The sequence below is a fragment of the Eucyclogobius newberryi genome, unplaced genomic scaffold (genome assembly GCF_026437365.1).
Source record: "Eucyclogobius newberryi isolate DKJ021-1_F unplaced genomic scaffold, fEucNew1.0.hap1 SCAF_278, whole genome shotgun sequence".
Classification (NCBI taxonomy): Eukaryota; Metazoa; Chordata; class Actinopteri; order Gobiiformes; family Gobiidae; genus Eucyclogobius; species Eucyclogobius newberryi.
This window is the reverse complement of record NW_027315921.1, coordinates 32,501-51,443: the sequence shown is the minus strand read 5'-3', so window position 1 is coordinate 51,443 and position 18,943 is coordinate 32,501. Positions and strand designations below refer to the sequence as shown.

Here is an 18,943-nt window from a genome sequence, read left to right as displayed (position 1 = left end):
CTAAACCAGGTCTGGACCAGGTCTGGACCAGGACTGGACCAGGTCTGGACCAGGACCAGGACTAAACCAGGTCTGGACCAGGACTAAACCAGGTCTGGACCAGGACTAAACCAGGACTAAACCAGGACTGAACCAGGTCTGGACCAGGACTAGACTAGGTCTGGACCAAGTCTGGACCAGGACTAAACCAGGTCTGGACCAGGACTAAACCAAGTCTGGACCAGGACTAGACCAGGACTAAACCAGGTCTGGACCAGGACTAAACCAGGTCTGGACCAGGACTAAACCAAGTCTGGACCAGGACTAAACCAAGTCTGGACCAGGACTAAACCAAGTCTGGACCAGGACTAAACCAAGTCTGGACCAGGACTAAACCAAGTCTGGACCAGGAATAAACCAGGTCTGGACCAGGACTAAACCAGGTCTGGACCAGGACTAAACCAGGTCTGGACCAGGACTAAACCAGGTCTGGACCAGGACTAAACCAAGTCCAAGGTCAGAGCGGAGAACGTTCTGGACACATTAGTTTGTCGCTCTGTTTCGATCCTCAGGAAATGACATCATCATCAGGTTGTCTTCCCTCAGCAGAGTCAGTGTGTGTGGAGCCATGTGTCCGGGGCCCCTGCTCTGAGGGCCCCAGCGCCGAGGCCCCGGGCGGAGGATGGCAGGAGAGCTGTTCCCCTCCCAGAAGCCCCCCGAGAGCAGCAGCAGCAGCAGCAGCAGCAGCAGCAGCAGCAGCAGCAGCAGCAGCGTCCTGCAGACCCTCAGCCTCAGCATCAGCAGCTCCAGTGCAGCCTCCAGTGCAGCCAGCGGGGGCAGCGCAGGGGCAGGAAGCAGCTGGCAGGGCCTGTTCCCCACCATCAGGGAGAGGTAAGAACACCTACAGAGCACCTACAGAGCACCTACAGCACCCACAGAGCTCCATCAGGGAGAGGTAAGAGCTCAGAAAATCTTACAACAAACACAAAAAAGTACAAAAATGTGAAGAAAAAGCTAGCTTTAGCCATGCCCCTCACACACTAGGTTTAGACACGCCCCTCACACACACTAGCTTTAGCCACGCCCCTCACACACTAGGTTTAGACACGCCCCTCACACACACTAGCTTTAGCCACGCCCCTCACACACTAGGTTTAGACACGCCCCTCACACACACTAGCTTTAGCCACGCCCCTCACACACACTAGCTTTAGCCATGCCCCTCACACACACTAGCTTTAGCCACGCCCCTCACACACACTAGCTTTAGCCACGCCCCTCACACACACTAGCTTTAGCCACGCCCCTCACACACACTAGCTTTAGCCATGCCCCTCACACACACTAGCTTTAGCCACGCCCCTCACACACACTAGCTTTAGCCACGCCCCTCACACACACTAGCTTTAGCCACGCCCCTCACACACACTAGCTTTAGCCACGCCCCTCACACACACTAGCTTTAGCCACGCCCCTCACACACACTAGCTTTAGCCACGCCCCTCACACACACTAGCTTTAGCCACGCCCCTCACACACTAGCTTTAGCCACGCCCCTCACACGCACTAGCTTTAGCCACGCCCCTCACACGCACTAGCTTTAGCCACGCCCCTCACACACTAGCTTTAGCCACGCCCCTCACACACACTAGCTTTAGCCACGCCCCTCAGACACACTAGCTTTAGCCACGCCCCTCACACACTAGCTTTAGCCACGCCCCTCACACACACTAGCTTTAGCCACGCCCCTCAGACACACTAGCTTTAGCCACGCCCCTCACACACTAGCTTTAGCCACGCCCCTCACACACTAGCTTTAGCCACGCCCCTCACACACACTAGCTTTAGCCACGCCCCTCACACACACTAGCTTTAGCCACGCCCCTCACACACTAGCTTTAGCCACGCCCCTCAGACACACTAGCTTTAGCCACGCCCCTCACACACTAGCTTTAGCCACGCCCCTCACACGCACTAGCTTTAGCCACGCCCCTCACACGCACTAGCTTTAGCCACGCCCCTCACACGCACTAGCTTTAGCCACGCCCCTCACACTCTCTAGCTTTAGCCACGCCCCTCACACACACTCGCTTTAGCCACGCCCCTCACACTCTAGCTTTAGGGGGGGATCGGGGCCGGTCTGGGGACCGCTCTGAGCTTGAACTGTGTTCACAGGAACTCGGTCATGTTCAACAATGAGATGATGGCAGACGTGCACTTTGTGGTGGGGCCTCCAGGAGGAACACAGAGGGTCCCGGGACACAAGGTACTGAACCTGAACCAGGACTAGGACTAGACCAGGACTAGACCAGGACCAGGCGGGGGTGAGGCGGGGTGACGAGGGGTGATGTGGGGGGTGAGGCGGGGTGACGAGGGGTGAGGCGGGGTGAGGCGGGGGTGGCGAGGGGTGAGGCTGAGTGAGGTGGAGTTAGACGGGGGTGACGAGGAGTGAGGTGGGGTGAGGAGGGGTGAGGAGGGGTGACGAGGGGTGAGGTGGAGTGACGAGGGGTGAGGTGGAGTGACGAGGGGTGAGGTGGAGTGACGAGGGGTGAGGTGGAGTGAGGTTGTGTAAAACAAAAGTAGTTTCCTGCCGTAAAGTGTGGGCTTTACAGCAGTAAATGTTCATGTGTCACACGGAGGAGAGAGAATAATAATGGGCTCCAAATGTAAAGCGCTGATCAAACTATGAGAGCAACATGTGATCAATGATCTGGAGGCCACGCCCGGTTCCCATCGAGTCTGAAACCACGTGACCAGGACATCCCTGCTCCTAGCTCCTAGCTCCTAGCTCCTAGCTCCTAGCTCTTAGCTCTTAGCTCTTAGCTCTTAGCTCTTAGCTCTTAGCTCCTAGCTCCTAGCTCCTAGCTCCTAGCTCTTAGCTCTTAGCTCTTAGCTCTTAGCTCTTAGCTCTTAGCTCCTAGCTCCTAGCTCCTAGCTCCTAGCTCTTAGCTCCTAGCTCCTAGCTCTTAGCTCTTAGCTCTTAGCTCTTAGCTCCAGCTCCTTGTCTGAAGTGTGTTGTCTCTGCAGTACGTTCTGGCTGTGGGCAGCTCTGTGTTCCATGCCATGTTCTATGGAGAACTGGCAGAAGACCAGGAGGAGATCCGGATCCCTGACGTGGAGCCGCCTTCTTTCCTGGCCATGTTGAAGTAGGTCGGAGCGTGCGCCGCTCGGGACAGATGAATAAACGTGTTAAGAACTGTTGCTCTTGTTTCCTCAGGTACATTTACTGTGACGAGATCGACCTTTGCGCAGACACCGTTTTGGCGACTCTTTACGCTGCAAAGAAGTACATCGTCCCTCACTTGGCGCGCGCCTGCGTGAACTTCCTGGAGACGAGCCTGAGTGCCAAGAACGCCTGTGTGCTTCTGTCTCAGAGCTGTTTGTTCGAGGAGCCCGAGCTGACGGAGCGGTGCTGGGAGGTGATCGACGCTCAGGCCGAGCTGTCACTCAAGTCTGAGGGTTTCTGTGACATCGACACGGCGACGCTGGAGAGCATCCTGCAGCGCGAGACGCTCAACGCCAAAGAGATGGTGGTGTTCGAGGCAGCGCTGAGCTGGGCCGAGGCCGAGTGCGGGCGCCAGGACCTGGAGCCCAGCATCGAGAACAAGAGGCGGGTCCTGGGCAAAGCCATCTACATGATCCGCGTGCCCACCATGGGCCTGGACGACTTCGCCAACGGAGCGGCGCAGTCCGGCGTCCTCACGCTCACCGAGACCAACGACATCTTCCTCTGGTACACGGCGGCCAACAAACCCGAGCTCCTGTTCTGCACCAAACCTCGCAAAGGCCTGGCGCCGCAGCGCTGCCACCGCTTCCAGTCCTGCGCCTACCGCAGTAACCAGTGGCGGTACAGGGGGCGCTGCGACAGCATCCAGTTCGCCGTGGACAAGCGCGTGTTCATTGCCGGCTTCGGTCTGTACGGCTCCAGCTGCGGCTCGGCCGAGTACAGCGCTCGCATCGAGCTGAAGCGCCAGGGCGTGGCCATGGCACATCGACTCATCAAGTACTTCTCCGACGGCTCGTCCAGCACGTTCCCCGTGTTCTTTGACCATCCGGTCCAGATCGAGGCCGACACCTTCTACACGGCCAGCGTCGTCCTGGACGGAAACGAGCTCAGCTACTTCGGACAAGAAGGAATGACCGAGGTCCAGAGCGGCAGGGTCACCTTCCAGTTCCAGTGTTCTTCTGACAGCACCAACGGCACCGGAGTGCAGGGGGGCCAGATCCCAGAGCTCATCTTCTACGCCTGACCCCTGACCTCTGACCCTTCTGACCGCACCGGAGTGCAGGGGGGCCAGATCCCAGAGCTCATCTTCTACGCCTGACCCCTGACCTCTGACCCTTCTGACCGCACCGGAGTGCAGGGGGGCCAGATCCCAGAGCTCATCTTCTACGCCTGACCCCTGACCTCTGACCCTTCTGACAGCACCGGAGTGCAGGGGGGCCAGATCCCAGAGCTCATCTTCTACGCCTGACCCCTGACCTCTGACCCTTCTGACCGCACCGGAGTGCAGGGGGGCCAGATCCCAGAGCTCATCTTCTACGCCTGACCCCTGACCTCTGACCCTTCTGACCGCACCGGAGTGCAGGGGGGCCAGATCCCAGAGCTCATCTTCTACGCCTGACCCCTGACCTCTGACCCTTCTGACAGCACCGGAGTGCAGGGGGGCCAGATCCCAGAGCTCATCTTCTACGCCTGACCCCTGACCTCTGACCTCTTTACCACACCTGTAGGTGGGACTTTCTCAGTCTTAAACAAACTGAAGTGTTTCTGTAAAAAACATGAGACTTTTCCTTTTCAAAGACTAAAAATGATCCAAACCTTTTTTCTAATTTAAATGTTACATTATTATTATTATTATTATTATTATTATTATTATTAACCTGAAATATATATTTTTAAATGACATTTCAATGTTTTTGTGAAAATCTGGGAAGGCAGCGCTTGATCTTAGACCTGGTTTAGACCTGGTTTAGACCTGGTTTAGACCTGGTTTAGTCCTGGTTTAGACCTGGTTTAGTCCTGGTTTAGACCTGGTTTAGACCTGGTTTAGACCTGGTTTAGTCCTGGTTTAGACCTGGTTTAGTCCTGGTTTAGACCTGGTTTAGACCTGGTTTAGACCTGGTTTAGACCTGGTTTAGTCCTGGTTTAGTCCTGGTTTAGACCTGGTTTAGACCTGGTTTAGACCTGGTTTAGTCCTGGTTTAGACCTGGTTTAGACCTGGTTTAGTCCTGGTTCAGACCTGGTTTAGACCTGGTTTAGTCCTGGTTCAGACCTGGTTTAGACCTGGTTTAGTCCTGGTTCAGACCTGGTTTAGACCTGGTTTAGTCCTGGTTTAGACCTGGTTTAGTCCTGGTTTAGACCTGGTTTAGACCTGGTTTAGTCCTGGTTTAGACCTGGTTTAGACCTTGTTTAGTCCTGGTTTAGTCCTGGTTTAGACCTGGTTTAGACCTGGTTTAGACCTGGTTTAGACCTTGTTTAGACCTGGTTTAGACCTGGTTTAGACCTGGTTTAGTCCTGGTTTAGACCTGGTTTAGTCCTGGTTTAGACCTGGTTTAGACCCGGTTCTGGTTTAGTCTCTTGTCTGTTTGTCTGGATCTGAATGTGAGATTGTGGCCTTAAACTGTGTTAAATAAAAACATATTTTACTCATTTCAAGTGTAATTTGATCTTATTCTTATCCAAAACAATCCTTCAAGTACTTCAAGTACTTCAAGTACTTCACGGCAGTTTGTCTTTTGTATTCTCTTATTATAATAGATCAGTCTGACCATATTTTTCAACGTCATTAAAACATGTATAAATAAAATAAATCGAGATGAATAAATGACAAATATAATCAAGAGAATATTCAATAAACAAATGCGGGGTTTTTCGCGTTTGTAGTTTGTCCCTTTGCGCGCTCCGTCATGTAAACAAACCAGAGTCCACTTCCGCCTCAGCTTCCTGCTTCCAGGTTCTGGTTCTGGTTCCTCTCTACGCCGCTTCTCTGTGGAACATGCACCGGCTCCAGGTCCTCTCGGGACACCTCCGTCCTCCAGGCCTGTCCCCGGGGCCCGGAGCAGCTTCACCCGGGATCAGGAGCTCCGAGTGCGGCGCCGCGGCCTCCGAAAGCCCCGACGACGTGGTGATCGTCCACGGACTGAGGACCGCGATCGGGAAGGCCAAAAGAGGCTCTTTCAAGGTCCTGGTTTAGACCTGGTTTAGTCCTGGTTTAGTCCTGGTTTAGACCTGGTTTAGTCCTGGTTTAGACCTGGTTTAGTCCTGGTTTGGACCTGGTTTAGTCCTGGTTTAGTCCTGGTTTAGTCCTGGTTTAGTCCTAGTTTAGACCTGGTTTAGTCCTGGTTTGGACCTGGTTTAGTCCTGGTTTAGTCCTGGTTTAGTCCTGGTTTAGTCCTAGTTTAGACCTGGTTTAGTCCTGGTTTAGTCCTGGTTTAGACCTGGTTTAGTCCTGGTTTAGACCTGGTTTAGACCTGGTTTAGTCCTGGTTTAGTCCTGGTTTAGACCTGGTTTAGACCTGGTTTAGTCCTGGTTTAGTCCTGGTTTAGACCTGGTTCATTGTTTGTTTCAGGACACGACTCCAGACGAGCTGCTCAGTGCTGTGATGAAAGCCGTTCTCTCAGACCTCAACCTGAGTCCAGACAAACTGGGAGACATCTGTGTGGGTAAGAACTGGAGCGGGACTAAAGCGGGACTAAAGCGGGACTAAAGCGTGACTAAAGCGGGACTAAAGCGTGACTAAAGCGTGACTAAAGCGGGACTAAAGCGGGACTAAAGCGGGACTAAAGCGGGTCTAAAGCGGGACTAAAGCGGGACTAAAGCGTGACTAAAGCGGGACTAAAGCGGGACTAAAGCGGGACTAAAGCGGGACTAAAGCGGGTCTAAAGCGGGACTAAAGCGGGACTAAAGCGGGACTAAAGCGGGACTAAAGCGGGACTAAAGCGGGTCTAAAGCGGGACTAAAGCGGGACTAAAGCGGGACTAAAGCGGGTCTAAAGCGGGACTAAAGCGGGTCTAAAGCGGGACTAAAGCGGGACTAAAGCGGGTCTAAAGCGGGACTAAAGCGGGTCTAAAGCGGGACTAAAGCGGGACTAAAGCGGGTCTAAAGCGGGACTAAAGCGGGACTAAAGCGGGACTAAAGCGTGACTAAAGCGTGACTAAAGCGTGACTAAAGCGGGACTAAAGCGGGTCTAAAGCGGGACTAAAGCGGGACTAAAGCGGGTCTAAAGCGGGACTAAAGCGGGTCTAAAGCGGGACTAAAGCGGGACTAAAGCGGGACTAAAGCGGGTCTAAAGCGGGTCTAAAGCGGGACTAAAGCGGGACTAAAGCGGGACTAAAGCGGGACTAAAGCGGGTCTAAAGCGGGACTAAAGCGGGACTAAAGCGGGTCTAAAGCGGGACTAAAGCGGGACTAAAGCGGGACTAAAGCGGGTCTAAAGCGGGACTAAAGCGGGTCTAAAGCGGGACTAAAGCGGGACTAAAGCGGGTCTAAAGCGGGTCTAAAGCGGGACTAAAGCGGGACTAAAGCGGGTCTAAAGCGGGACTAAAGCGGGACTAAAGCGGGACTAAAGCGGGTCTAAAGCGGGACTAAAGCGGGACTAAAGCGGGTCTAAAGCGGGACTAAAGCGGGACTAAAGCGGGTCTAAAGCGGGACTAAAGCGGGACTAAAGCGGGACTAAAGCGGGTCTAAAGCGTGACTAAAGCGTGACTAAAGCGGGACTAAAGCGGGACTAAAGCGGGACTAAAGCGGGTCTAAAGCGGGACTAAAGCGGGTCTAAAGCGGGACTAAAGCGGGACTAAAGCGGGACTAAAGCGGGTCTAAAGCGGGACTAAAGCGGGACTAAAGCGGGTCTAAAGCGGGACTAAAGCGGGACTAAAGCGGGACTAAAGCGGGTCTAAGCGGGACTAAAGCGGGACTAAAGCGGGACTAAAGCGGGTCTAAAGCGGGACTAAAGCGGGACTAAAGCAGGTCTAAAGCAGGTCTAAAGCAGGACTAAAGCAGGACTAAAACAGGTGTAAAGCAGGACTAAAGCAGGACTAAAGCAGGACTAAAGCAGGTCTAAAGCAGGACTAAAGCAGGACTAAAGCAGGTCTAAAGCAGGTCTAAAGCAGGACTAAAGCAGGACTAAAGCAGGTGTAAAGCAGGACTAAAGCAGGACTAAAGCAGGACTAAAGCGGGTCTAAAGCGGGACTAAAGCGGGACTAAAGCGGGACTAAAGCGGGACTAAAGCGGGTCTAAAGCGGGACTAAAGCAGGTCTAAAGCAGGTCTAAAGCAGGACTAAAGCAGGACTAAAGCAGGACTAAAGCAGGACTAAAGCAGGACTAAAGCGGGACTAAAGCGGGACTAAAGCAGGTCTAAAGTGGGTCTAGAGCGGGAGCTGCTTTAATCGTGTCTCATGTTCTTTGTGTTCAGGTAACGTGCTTCAGCCTGGAGCCGGCGCCGTCATGGCCCGAGTCGCCCACTTCCTCAGGTCAGAGCCTCAGGTCAGAGCCTCAGGTCAGAGCCTCAGGTCAGAGCCTCAGGTCAGAGCTTCAGGTCAGAGCCTCAGGTCAGAGCTTCAGGTCAGAGCCTCAGGTCAGAGCCTCAGGTCAGAGCTTCAGGTCAGAGCCTCAGGTCAGAGCCTCAGGTCAGAGCCTCAGGTCAGAGCCTCAGGTCAGAGCTTCAGGTCAGAGCCTCAGGTCAGAGCTTCAGGTCAGAGCCTCAGGTCAGAGCCTCAGGTCAGAGCCTCAGGTCAGAGCCTCAGGTCAGAGCCTCAGGTCAGAGCCTCAGGTCAGAGCTTCAGGTCAGAGCTTCAGGTCAGAGCCTCAGGTCAGAGCTTCAGGTCAGAGCCTCAGGTCAGAGCCTCAGGTCAGAGCCTCAGGTCAGAGCTTCAGGTCAGAGCCTCAGGTCAGAGCCTCAGGTCAGAGCCTCAGGTCAGAGGCAGATAGTGCATTGACGTCTAGAAACGCTCAAACATGGGAAAGAATCAGTCTAAAAGTGATGTGTCCTGGAGACGCCCGTCACTATGGCAACGTCACATACATATGGGAATAAGTGTGGACCAGTGTGGGCCAATAGAACTCCTCACCCTCTCATCTCCTCTTCCTCGCTTCCTCTCCTCCTCTTCCTCTCCTCCTCTCCCCCCTCTTCCTCTCTTCCTCTCTTCCTCTCCTCTCTTCCTCGCTTCCTCCTCTTCCTCTCTTCCTCTCTTCCTCTCTTCCTCTCCTCTTCCTCTCCTCCTCTCTTCCTCTCCTCCTCTCCTCTCTTCCTCTCCTCCTCTCCTCCTCTTCCTCTCCTCCTCTCCCCCCTCTTCCTCTCTTCCTCTCTTCCTCTTCCTCTCCTCTTCCTGGCTTCCTCTTCTCCTCTTCCTCTCTTCCTCTCTTCCTCCTCTCCTCCTCTCCTCTCCTGCTCTCCCCCCTCTTCCTCTCTTCCTCTCCTCTCTTCCTCGCTTCCTCCTCTTCCTCTCTTCCTCTCTTCCTCTCCTCTTCCTCTCCTCCTCTCCTCTCTTCCTCTCCTCTTCCTCTCCTCCTCTCCTCCTCCTCCTCCTCCTCTTCCTCTCCTCCTCTCCTCTCTTCCTCTCCTCTTCCTCTCCTCTCCTCCTCCTCCTCTTCCTCTCCTCCTCTCCTCTCTTCCTCTCCTCCTCTCCTCTCTTCCTCTCCTCTCTTCCTGGCTTCCTCTCCTCCTCTTCCTCTCCTCCTCTCCCCCCTCTTCCTCTCTTCCTCTCTTCCTCTCCTCCTCTCCTCCTCTTCCTCTCCTCCTCTTCCTCTCCTCCTCTTTTTTTTTTATCTGTGCCTGATACTCTTGGTTCTTGGTTCTTACAGTGAGTTCCCTGATAAGGTTCCTGTCTACACCGTGAACCGTCAGTGCTCCTCTGGCCTTCAGGCGCTGCTCAACATCGCAGGTACCACACTGTCACCATGGTTACCACACTGTCGCCACACTGTCACCATGGTCACCACACTGTCACCATGGTCACCACACTGTCACCATGGTTACCACACTGTCGCCACACTGTCACCATGGTCACCACACTGTCACCACACTGTCACCATGGTCACCACACTGTCACCATGGTTACCACACTGTCACCATGGTCACCACACTGTCACCATGGTTACCACACTGTCACCATGGTTACCACACTGTCGCCACACTGTCACCATGGTTACCACACTGTCACCACACTGTCACCATGGTCACCACACTGTCACCACACTGTCACCATGGTCACCACACTGTCACCATGGTTACCACACTGTCACCATGGTCACCACACTGTCACCACACTGTCACCATGGTCACCACACTGTCACCACACTGTCACCATGGTCACCACACTGTCACCACACTGTCACCACACTGTCACCATGGTCACCACACTGTCACCACACTGTCACCATGGTCACCACACTGTCACCACACTGTCACCATGGTCACCACACTGTCACCACACTGTCACCACACTGTCACCACACTGTCACCATGGTCACCACACTGTCACCACACTGTCACCATGGTTACCACACTGTCACCATGGTTACCACACTGTCACCATGGTCACCACACTGTCACCATGGTTACCACACTGTCACCATGGTCACCACAATGTCACCATGGTTACCACACTGTCACCATGGTCACCACACTGTCACCATGGTCACCACACTGTCACCATGGTCACCACACTGTCACCATGGTCACCACACTGTCACCATGGTTACCACACTGTCACCATGGTCACCACACTGTCACCATGGTCACCACACTGTCACCATGGTCACCACACTGTCACCATGGTCACCACACTGTCACCATGGTCACCACACTGTCACCATGGTCACCACACTGTCACCATGGTCACCACACTGTCACCATGGTCACCACACTGTCACCATGGTCACCACACTGTCACCATGGTCACCACACTGTCACCATGGTTACCACACTGTCACCATGGTCACCACACTGTCACCATGGTTACCACACTGTCACCACACTGTCACCATGGTCACCACACTGTCACCACACTGTCACCATGGTCACCACACTGTCACCATGGTTACCACACTGTCACCACACTGTCACCATGGTCACCACACTGTCACCACACTGTCACCATGGTCACCACACTGTCACCACACTGTCACCATGGTCACCACACTGTCACCACACTGTCACCACACTGTCACCATGGTCACCACACTGTCACCATGGTTACCACACTGTCACCATGGTTACCACACTGTCACATACTTTTACATTTTCAGTTAAAATGAATCAATTTGACCATAATTATTTTTCATAGCCAATATTGTATTGAGTAATTAAGTACGAATGTATTAATAACTGGCTTTAGTCATTTTCTCCTGGCACAGTTTCATCACATCATCATTTTATAGCATTACAACCTCAACATTTGACTCTTACTTTAGCGGCTGGACCACATTAAAGTCTGAACATCTCTGGGGGGGGCCCCCAGACCCCCCTGTTCATTCATTTAAACTGCTCATGTGGCTGTCGACCCTTAACGCCCACAAATACGCCCAAAAACATATGTGGGACGTGTGTTATTTGTTCAGGGAGTAGAGGTGATGTCAGCGGAATACCAAGTTGCATTGTGGGATTTAAGTGATCAATATTTGAGCTTGTGAGGTGTTGAGAATAAAGTAACTGGCAAACAGATGCTCTGGAGTTTTGGTGCTTTGTTTGTGTTGAAGAAAGTTCCATATGTGAATTGTTTACTGACAATGGCAATAAAACTGATTCTGATGACGTGGTGAGGGGCCCCCAAAAATGTTTTCGCTTAGGGCCCCCTGAAGGCTTGGGCCGGCCCTGCACACATGGTGATGTGAGAGAGCGGGGACGCAAACTCAAACCCGCTCATCTCTAACTGAGGCTGCACAGGGGCCCGGGACAGGGGCCCGGGACAGGGGCCCGGGACAGGGGCCCGGGACAGGGGCCCGGGACAGGGGCCGCACACTGTTCACTCCAAAGTTTCACGTCAGAGGTTCTGGACGAGACGGCGCTCGTCCGGACCGGATCTCCGCCTCTTCGTGACCCGGGGCACAGGGGCCCCTCCCCGGCCTCACCTGCAGCTGACACTACGGGGCTGGTGTCAATGTGAAGCTCATTATGCTTCATTCACACATATTGTGCGCGGGGCAGAGCTCTCGTCGCCTCCAGCCTGAGCGAACTAACGTGACAGAATCGTGTGAGAGAAGTTCAAAACCTGGAGAGTCTTGTTGAGTTTGCAGTTTCTTTACATCGTCAAGAAGTTTCTTCTTTCTTTTTTCGGCACCGGGGACATATTCCTCTGGACATGAGGACCACGTTGTGTTGTGTTTATGTTTTGCTCTCGTTCTCCTCGTGCACGATGAAGTTGACCAATCAGAGCAGGTTTGGTGTCTTGGTTGCCAGATTGTCATTACAAATAAATGTGATTTGTGCCTTATAGGTTACAGTTGTGTCGCTGTAGCACGAGTGGCTCACGCTGCACTTGCACTCCTCATTAGACGGGTTGCCAGATTGGGGGCCCTATTAACGCCTCGGGGCCCTAAGCGGCTGCTTAGTTCGCTTATAGGCTGGGCCGGCCCTGACTGTCACCACACTGTCACCATGGTTACCAACATTGTCACCATGGTTACCACACTACCACACTGTCACCGCGGTTACCACACTGTCACCATGGTTACCACACTACCACACTGTCACCATGGTTACCACACTGTCACCATGGTCACCACACTGTCACCATGGTCACCACACTGTCACCATGGTCACCACACTACCACACTGTCACCATGGTCACCACACTGTCACCATGGTCACCACACTGTCACCATGGTCACCACACTACCACACTGTCACCATGGTTACCACACTGTCACCATGGTCACCACACTGTCACCATGGTCACCACACTGTCACCATGGTTACCACACTGTCACGATGGTTACCACACTGTCACCATGGTTACCACACTACCACACTGTCACTATGGTCACCACACTGTCACCATGGTCACCACACTGTCACCATGGTTACCACACTGTCACGATGGTTACCACACTGTCACCATGGTCACCACACTGTCACCATGGTTACCACACTACCACACTGTCACCATGGTCACCACACTTCACCATGGTTACCACACTGTCACCATGGTTACCACACTGTCACCACACTGTCACCACACTGTCACCATGGTTACCACACTACCACACTGTCACCATGATCACCACACTGTCACCATGGTTACCAACATTGTCACCATGGTTACCACACTACCACACTGTCACCGTGGTTACCACACTGTCACCGTGGTTACCACACTACCACACTGTCACCATGGTTACCACACTACCACACTGTCACCATGGTTACCACACTGTCGCCATGGTTACCACACTGTCGCCTGTCACCATGGTTACCAACACCTGTCACCATGGTTACCACACTACCACACTGTCACCGTGGTTACCACACTGTCACCATGGTTACCACACTACCACACTGTCACCATGGTTACCAACACTATCACCATGGTTACCACACTGTCGCCTGTCACCATGGTTACCAACACCTGTCACCATGGTTACCACACTACCACACTGTCACCGTGGTTACCACACTGTCACCGTGGTTACCACACTACCACACTATCACCATGGTTACCTCAGATCTTCTCACAAGTGCTGCAGTTTGAGTGAAACAGTGACGCATCTGAACATTTCCCATGATGCCTTGTGTTTCAGGAGCCATCCGCAGTGGCACCGTGGACCTGGGCCTGGCCTGTGGGTGTGTGTCTCGTGTGTGTGTGTCTCGTGTGTGTGTGTCTCGTGTGTGTGTGTCTCGTGTGTGTGTGTGTCTCGTGTGTGTGTGTCTCGTGTGTGTGTCTCGTGTGTGTGTGTGTCTCGTGTGTGTGTGTGTCTCGTGTGTGTGTGTGTCTCGTGTGTGTGTGTGTCTCGTGTGTGTGTGTGTGTCTCGTGTGTGTGTGTGTCTCGTGTGTGTGTGTGTCGTGTGTGTGTGTGTCTCGTGTGTGTGTGTCTCGTGTGTGTGTGTCTCGTGTGTGTGTGTCTCGTGTGTGTGTGTGTGTCTCGTGTGTGTGTGTCTCGTGTGTGTGTGTCTCGTGTGTGTGTCTCGTGTGTGTGTCTCGTGTGTGTGTCTCGTGTGTGTGTGTCTCGTGTGTGTGTCTCGTGTGTGTGTCTCGTGTGTGTGTGTCTCGTGTGTGTGTCTCGTGTGTGTCGTGTGTGTGTGTGTCGTGTGTGTCTCGTGTGTGTGTGTGTCTCGTGTGTGTGTGTCTCGTGTGTGTGTCTCGTGTGTGTGTCGTGTGTGTGTGTCTCGTGTGTGTGTGTCTCGTGTGTGTGTGTCTCGTGTGTGTGTCTCGTGTGTGTGTCTCGTGTGTGTGTCTCGTGTGTGTGTCTCGTGTGTGTGTGTGTCTCGTGTGTGTGTGTCTCGTGTGTGTGTCTCGTGTGTGTGTCTCGTGTGTGTGTGTCTCGTGTGTGTGTGTCTCGTGTGTGTGTGTCTCGTGTGTGTGTGTCTCGTGTGTGTGTGTGTCTCGTGTGTGTGTGTGTCTCGTGTGTGTGTGTGTCTCGTGTGTGTGTGTGTCTCGTGTGTGTGTGTCTCGTGTGTGTGTGTGTCTCGTGTGTGTGTGTGTCTCGTGTGTGTGTGTGTCTCGTGTGTGTGTGTGTCTCGTGTGTGTGTGTGTCTCGTGTGTGTGTCTCGTGTGTGTGTGTCTCGTGTGTGTGTGTCTCGTGTGTGTGTGTCTCGTGTGTGTCTCGTGTGTGTGTGTGTCTCGTGTGTGTGTGTGTGTCTCGTGTGTGTGTGTGTCTCGTGTGTGTGTGTGTCTCGTGTGTGTGTGTGTCTCGTGTGTGTGTGTGTCTCGTGTGTGTGTGTGTCTCGTGTGTGTGTGTCTCGTGTGTGTGTGTCTCGTGTGTGTGTGTCTCGTGTGTGTGTGTCTCGTGTGTGTGTGTGTCTCGTGTGTGTGTGTGTCTCGTGTGTGTGTGTCTCGTGTGTGTGTGTCTCGTGTGTGTGTGTCTCGTGTGTGTGTGTCTCGTGTGTGTGTGTGTGTCTCGTGTGTGTGTGTGTGTCTCGTGTGTGTGTGTGTGTCTCGTGTGTGTGTGTGTCTCGTGTGTGTGTGTCTCGTGTGTGTGTGTGTGTCTCGTGTGTGTGTGTGTGTCTCGTGTGTGTGTGTGTCTCGTGTGTGTGTGTGTCTCGTGTGTGTGTGTGTCTCGTGTGTGTGTGTGTCTCGTGTGTGTGTGTGTCTCGTGTGTGTGTGTCTCGTGTGTGTGTGTCTCGTGTGTGTGTGTCTCGTGTGTGTGTGTCTCGTGTGTGTGTGTCTCGTGTGTGTGTGTCTCGTGTGTGTGTGTCTCGTGTGTGTGTGTGTCTCGTGTGTGTGTGTGTCTCGTGTGTGTGTGTGTCTCGTGTGTGTGTGTGTCTCGTGTGTGTGTGTGTCTCGTGTGTGTGTGTGTCTCGTGTGTGTGTGTGTCTCGTGTGTGTGTGTGTCTCGTGTGTGTGTGTCTCGTGTGTGTGTGTCTCGTGTGTGTGTGTCTCGTGTGTGTGTGTCTCGTGTGTGTGTGTCTCGTGTGTGTGTGTGTGTCTCGTGTGTGTGTGTGTGTCTCGTGTGTGTGTGTGTCTCGTGTGTGTGTGTGTCTCGTGTGTGTGTGTCTCGTGTGTGTGTGTCTCGTGTGTGTGTGTCTCGTGTGTGTGTGTCTCGTGTGTGTGTGTCTCGTGTGTGTGTGTGTGTCTCGTGTGTGTGTGTGTGTCTCGTGTGTGTGTGTGTGTCTCGTGTGTGTGTGTGTCTCGTGTGTGTGTGTCTCGTGTGTGTGTGTCTCGTGTGTGTGTGTCTCGTGTGTGTGTGTCTCGTGTGTGTGTGTCTCGTGTGTGTGTGTCTCGTGTGTGTGTGTGTGTCTCGTGTGTGTGTGTGTGTCTCGTGTGTGTGTGTCTCGTGTGTGTGTGTGTGTCTCGTGTGTGTGTGTGTGTCTCGTGTGTGTGTGTGTCTCGTGTGTGTGTGTGTGTCTCGTGTGTGTGTGTCTCGTGTGTGTGTGTCTCGTGTGTGTGTGTGTGTCTCGTGTGTGTGTGTGTGTCTCGTGTGTGTGTGTGTGTCTCGTGTGTGTGTGTGTCTCGTGTGTGTGTGTGTGTCTCGTGTGTGTGTGTGTCTCGTGTGTGTGTGTCTCGTGTGTGTGTGTCTCGTGTGTGTGTGTGTGTCTCGTGTGTGTGTGTGTGTCTCGTGTGTGTGTGTGTCTCGTGTGTGTGTGTGTCTCGTGTGTGTGTGTGTCTCGTGTGTGTGTGTGTCTCGTGTGTGTGTGTCTCGTGTGTGTGTGTGTCTCGTGTGTGTGTGTGTCTCGTGTGTGTGTGTGTCTCGTGTGTGTGTGTGTCTCGTGTGTGTGTGTGTCTCGTGTGTGTGTGTGTCTCGTGTGTGTCTCGTGTGTGTGTGTGTCTCGTGTGTGTCTCGTGTGTGTGTGTGTCTCGTGTGTATTTCAATTCAATTTATTTTTGTCAGGCCCAAAATCACAACAACAGTCGCCTCTGAGGCCGAATCAACAATGTCTGTGGTGGCGAGAGACGATGTCCCAGAGTCCTCTGTCCCCTCTGTCCTTAGCTCCTCCCTCTGTCCTTAGCTCCTCCTCCTGCAGGAAAAACTACAAAAAACCTCCTTGAGACAAAGTATGTCCCTGTGTTAGTTCCAGTGAAGGAGGATGTGACTCTCACAGACGTGAGACACTGGAGCTGGAGACACTCTTCAGGCTGTTGAGGGACCGTCCACACGGGGCAGGGACACTTCACCAGGAGAGGGACATCTGGGTCCACAGGTCCTCAGGAGTGAGACAAAGAAGGAGGTGAACAGTTTGGAAGTGGAATTAAAAATTAAATATTGTTTGATAGAATAAGTCAGAAGAAGTTGCTGCTAGGGCAGCGGAGCTGAAGCTGTGGGTTTCTGTTTCTGTTATAACTGGTCTGAACCCTGCTGTGGTGGGCTCTGAACCCTGCTGTGGTGGGCTCTGAACCCTGCTGTGGTGGGCTCTGAACCCTGCTGTGGTGGGCTCTGAACCCTGCTGTGGTGGGCTCTGAACCCTGCTGTGGTGGGCTCTGAACCCTGCTGTGGTGGGCTCTGAACCCTGCTGTGGTGGGCTCTGAACCCTGCTGTGGTGGGCTCTGGACCCTGCTGTGGTGGGCTCTGAACCCTGCTGTGGTGGGCTCTGAACCCTGCTGTGGTGGGCTCTGAACCCTGCTGTGGTGGGCTCTGAACCTGCTGTGGTGGGCTCTGAACCCTGCTGTGGTGGGCTCTGAACCCTGCTGTGGTGGGCTCTGAACCCTGCTGTGGTGGGCTCTGAACCTGCTGTGGTGGGCTCTGAACCCTGCTGTGGTGGGCTCTGAACCCTGCTGTGGTGGGCTCTGAACCTGCTGTGGTGGGCTCTGAACCCTGCTGTGGTGGGCTCTGAACCCTGCTGTGGTGGGCTCTGAACCCTGCTGTGGTGGGCTCTGAACCCTGCTGTGGTGGGCTCTGGACCCTGCTGTGGTGGGCTCTGGACCCTGCTGTGGTGGGCTCTGAACCCTGCTGTGGTGGGCTCTGAACCCTGCTGTGGTGGGCTCTGAACCCTGCTGTGGTGATCACATAAGTTATTGTCCTGTAGGGGGCGACAAAGCTGTTTTACTACAAATTTTCCAAGGATTTTAGAGACAAATGGAAGATTTGGAATAGGTCTGTAACCTACTTTCACGTTTGTGTTTCACGTGTGTTTCACGTGTGTTTCATGTTTCACGTGTGTTTGTGTTTCACGTGTGTTTGTGTTTCATGTTTCACGTGTGTTTCACGTGTGTTTCACGTGTGTTTCACGTGTGTTTGTGTTTCACGTGTGTTTGTGTTTCATGTTTCACGTGTGTTTGTGTTTCACGTGTGTTTCACGTGTGTGTTTCACGTGTGTTTCATGTTTCACGTTTCACGTGTGTTTCATGTTTCACGTGTGTTGTGTGTTTCACGTGTGTGTTTCACGTGTGTGTTTCATGTTTCACGTTTCACGTGTGTTTCACGTTTCACGTGTGTTTCATGTTTCACGTGTGTTTCATGTTTCACGTGTGTTTCACGTTTCACGTGTGTTTCATGTTTCACGTGTGTTTCACGTGTGTTCCATGTTTCACGTGTGTTTCATGTGTGTTTCACGTGTGTGTTTCATGTTTCACGTTTCACGTGTGTTTCATGTTTCACGTGTGTTTCACATGTGTTTCATGTTTCACGTGTGTTTCACGTGTTTCACGTGTGTGTTTCATGTTTCACGTGTGTTTCACATGTGTTTCACGTGTGTTTCGTGTTTCACGTGTGTTTCGTGTTTCACGTGTGTTTCACGTGTGTTTCACGTGTGTGTTTTATGTTTCACGTGTGTTTCATGTTTCACGTGTGTTTCACGTGTGTTTCACGTGTGTTTCATGTTTCACGTTTGTTTCATGTTTCACGTGTGTTTCACGTGTGTTTCATGTTTCACGTGTGTTTCACGTGTGTTTCACGTGTGTTTCATGTTTCACGTGTGTTTCACGTGTGTTTCACGTGTGTTTCATGTTTCACATGTGTTTCACGTGTGTTTGTGTTTCACGTTTCACGTGTGTTGTGTGTTTCACGTGTGTTTCACGCGTGTTCCATGTTTCACGTGTGTTTCATGTGTGTTTCACGTGTGTGTTTGTGTTTCACGTGTGTTTCATGTTTCACGTTTCACGTGTGTTTCATGTTTCACGTGTGTTTCACGTTTCACGTGTGTTTCATGTTTCACGTGTGTTGTGTGTTTCACGTGTGTTCCATGTTTCACGTGTGTTTCACGTGTGTTTCACGTGTGTGTTTCATGTTTCACGTTTCACGTGTGTTTCATGTTTCACGTGTGTTTCACATGTGTTTCATGTTTCACGTGTGTTTCATGTGTGTGTTTGTGTTTCACGTGTGTGTTTCATGTTTCACGTTTCACGTGTGTTTCATGTTTCATGTGTGTTTCACGT

The 18,943-nt window shown here is 52.7% G+C and overlaps 2 protein-coding genes across 3 annotated transcripts in view; both read left to right on the top strand.

Moving 5' to 3' along the window:
• Nucleotides 1-585: 585 nt before the first annotated feature.
• Nucleotides 586-4,660, top strand: LOC140372707 (BTB/POZ domain-containing protein 3-like). Its single transcript, XM_072459811.1, has 4 exons — nucleotides 586-870; nucleotides 2,155-2,245; nucleotides 3,007-3,125; nucleotides 3,197-4,660. Exons 1-4 carry the CDS (start codon nucleotides 662-664, stop codon nucleotides 4,227-4,229), a joined length of 1,452 nt encoding a protein of 483 aa, XP_072315912.1. The 5' UTR covers nucleotides 586-661; the 3' UTR covers nucleotides 4,230-4,660.
• Nucleotides 4,661-5,910: 1,250 nt separating this feature from the next.
• LOC140372706 (3-ketoacyl-CoA thiolase A, peroxisomal-like) overlaps nucleotides 5,911-18,943 on the top strand; it is an 18,593-nt gene continuing 5,560 nt past the window's right edge. Inside the window, exons 1-6 of one of the 2 annotated variants that reach the window (XM_072459809.1) lie at nucleotides 5,911-6,164; nucleotides 6,552-6,645; nucleotides 8,393-8,450; nucleotides 9,781-9,860; nucleotides 13,717-13,759; nucleotides 16,645-16,800. In XM_072459809.1, coding sequence (XP_072315910.1) covers nucleotides 5,979-6,164; nucleotides 6,552-6,645; nucleotides 8,393-8,450; nucleotides 9,781-9,860; nucleotides 13,717-13,759; nucleotides 16,645-16,800 — 617 coding nt within the window. In that variant the 5' untranslated portion in view covers nucleotides 5,911-5,978. The remainder of the gene's footprint in view (nucleotides 6,165-6,551; nucleotides 6,646-8,392; nucleotides 8,451-9,780; nucleotides 9,861-13,716; nucleotides 13,760-16,644; nucleotides 16,801-18,943) is intronic. The other variant, XM_072459810.1, reaches the window with a different exon arrangement.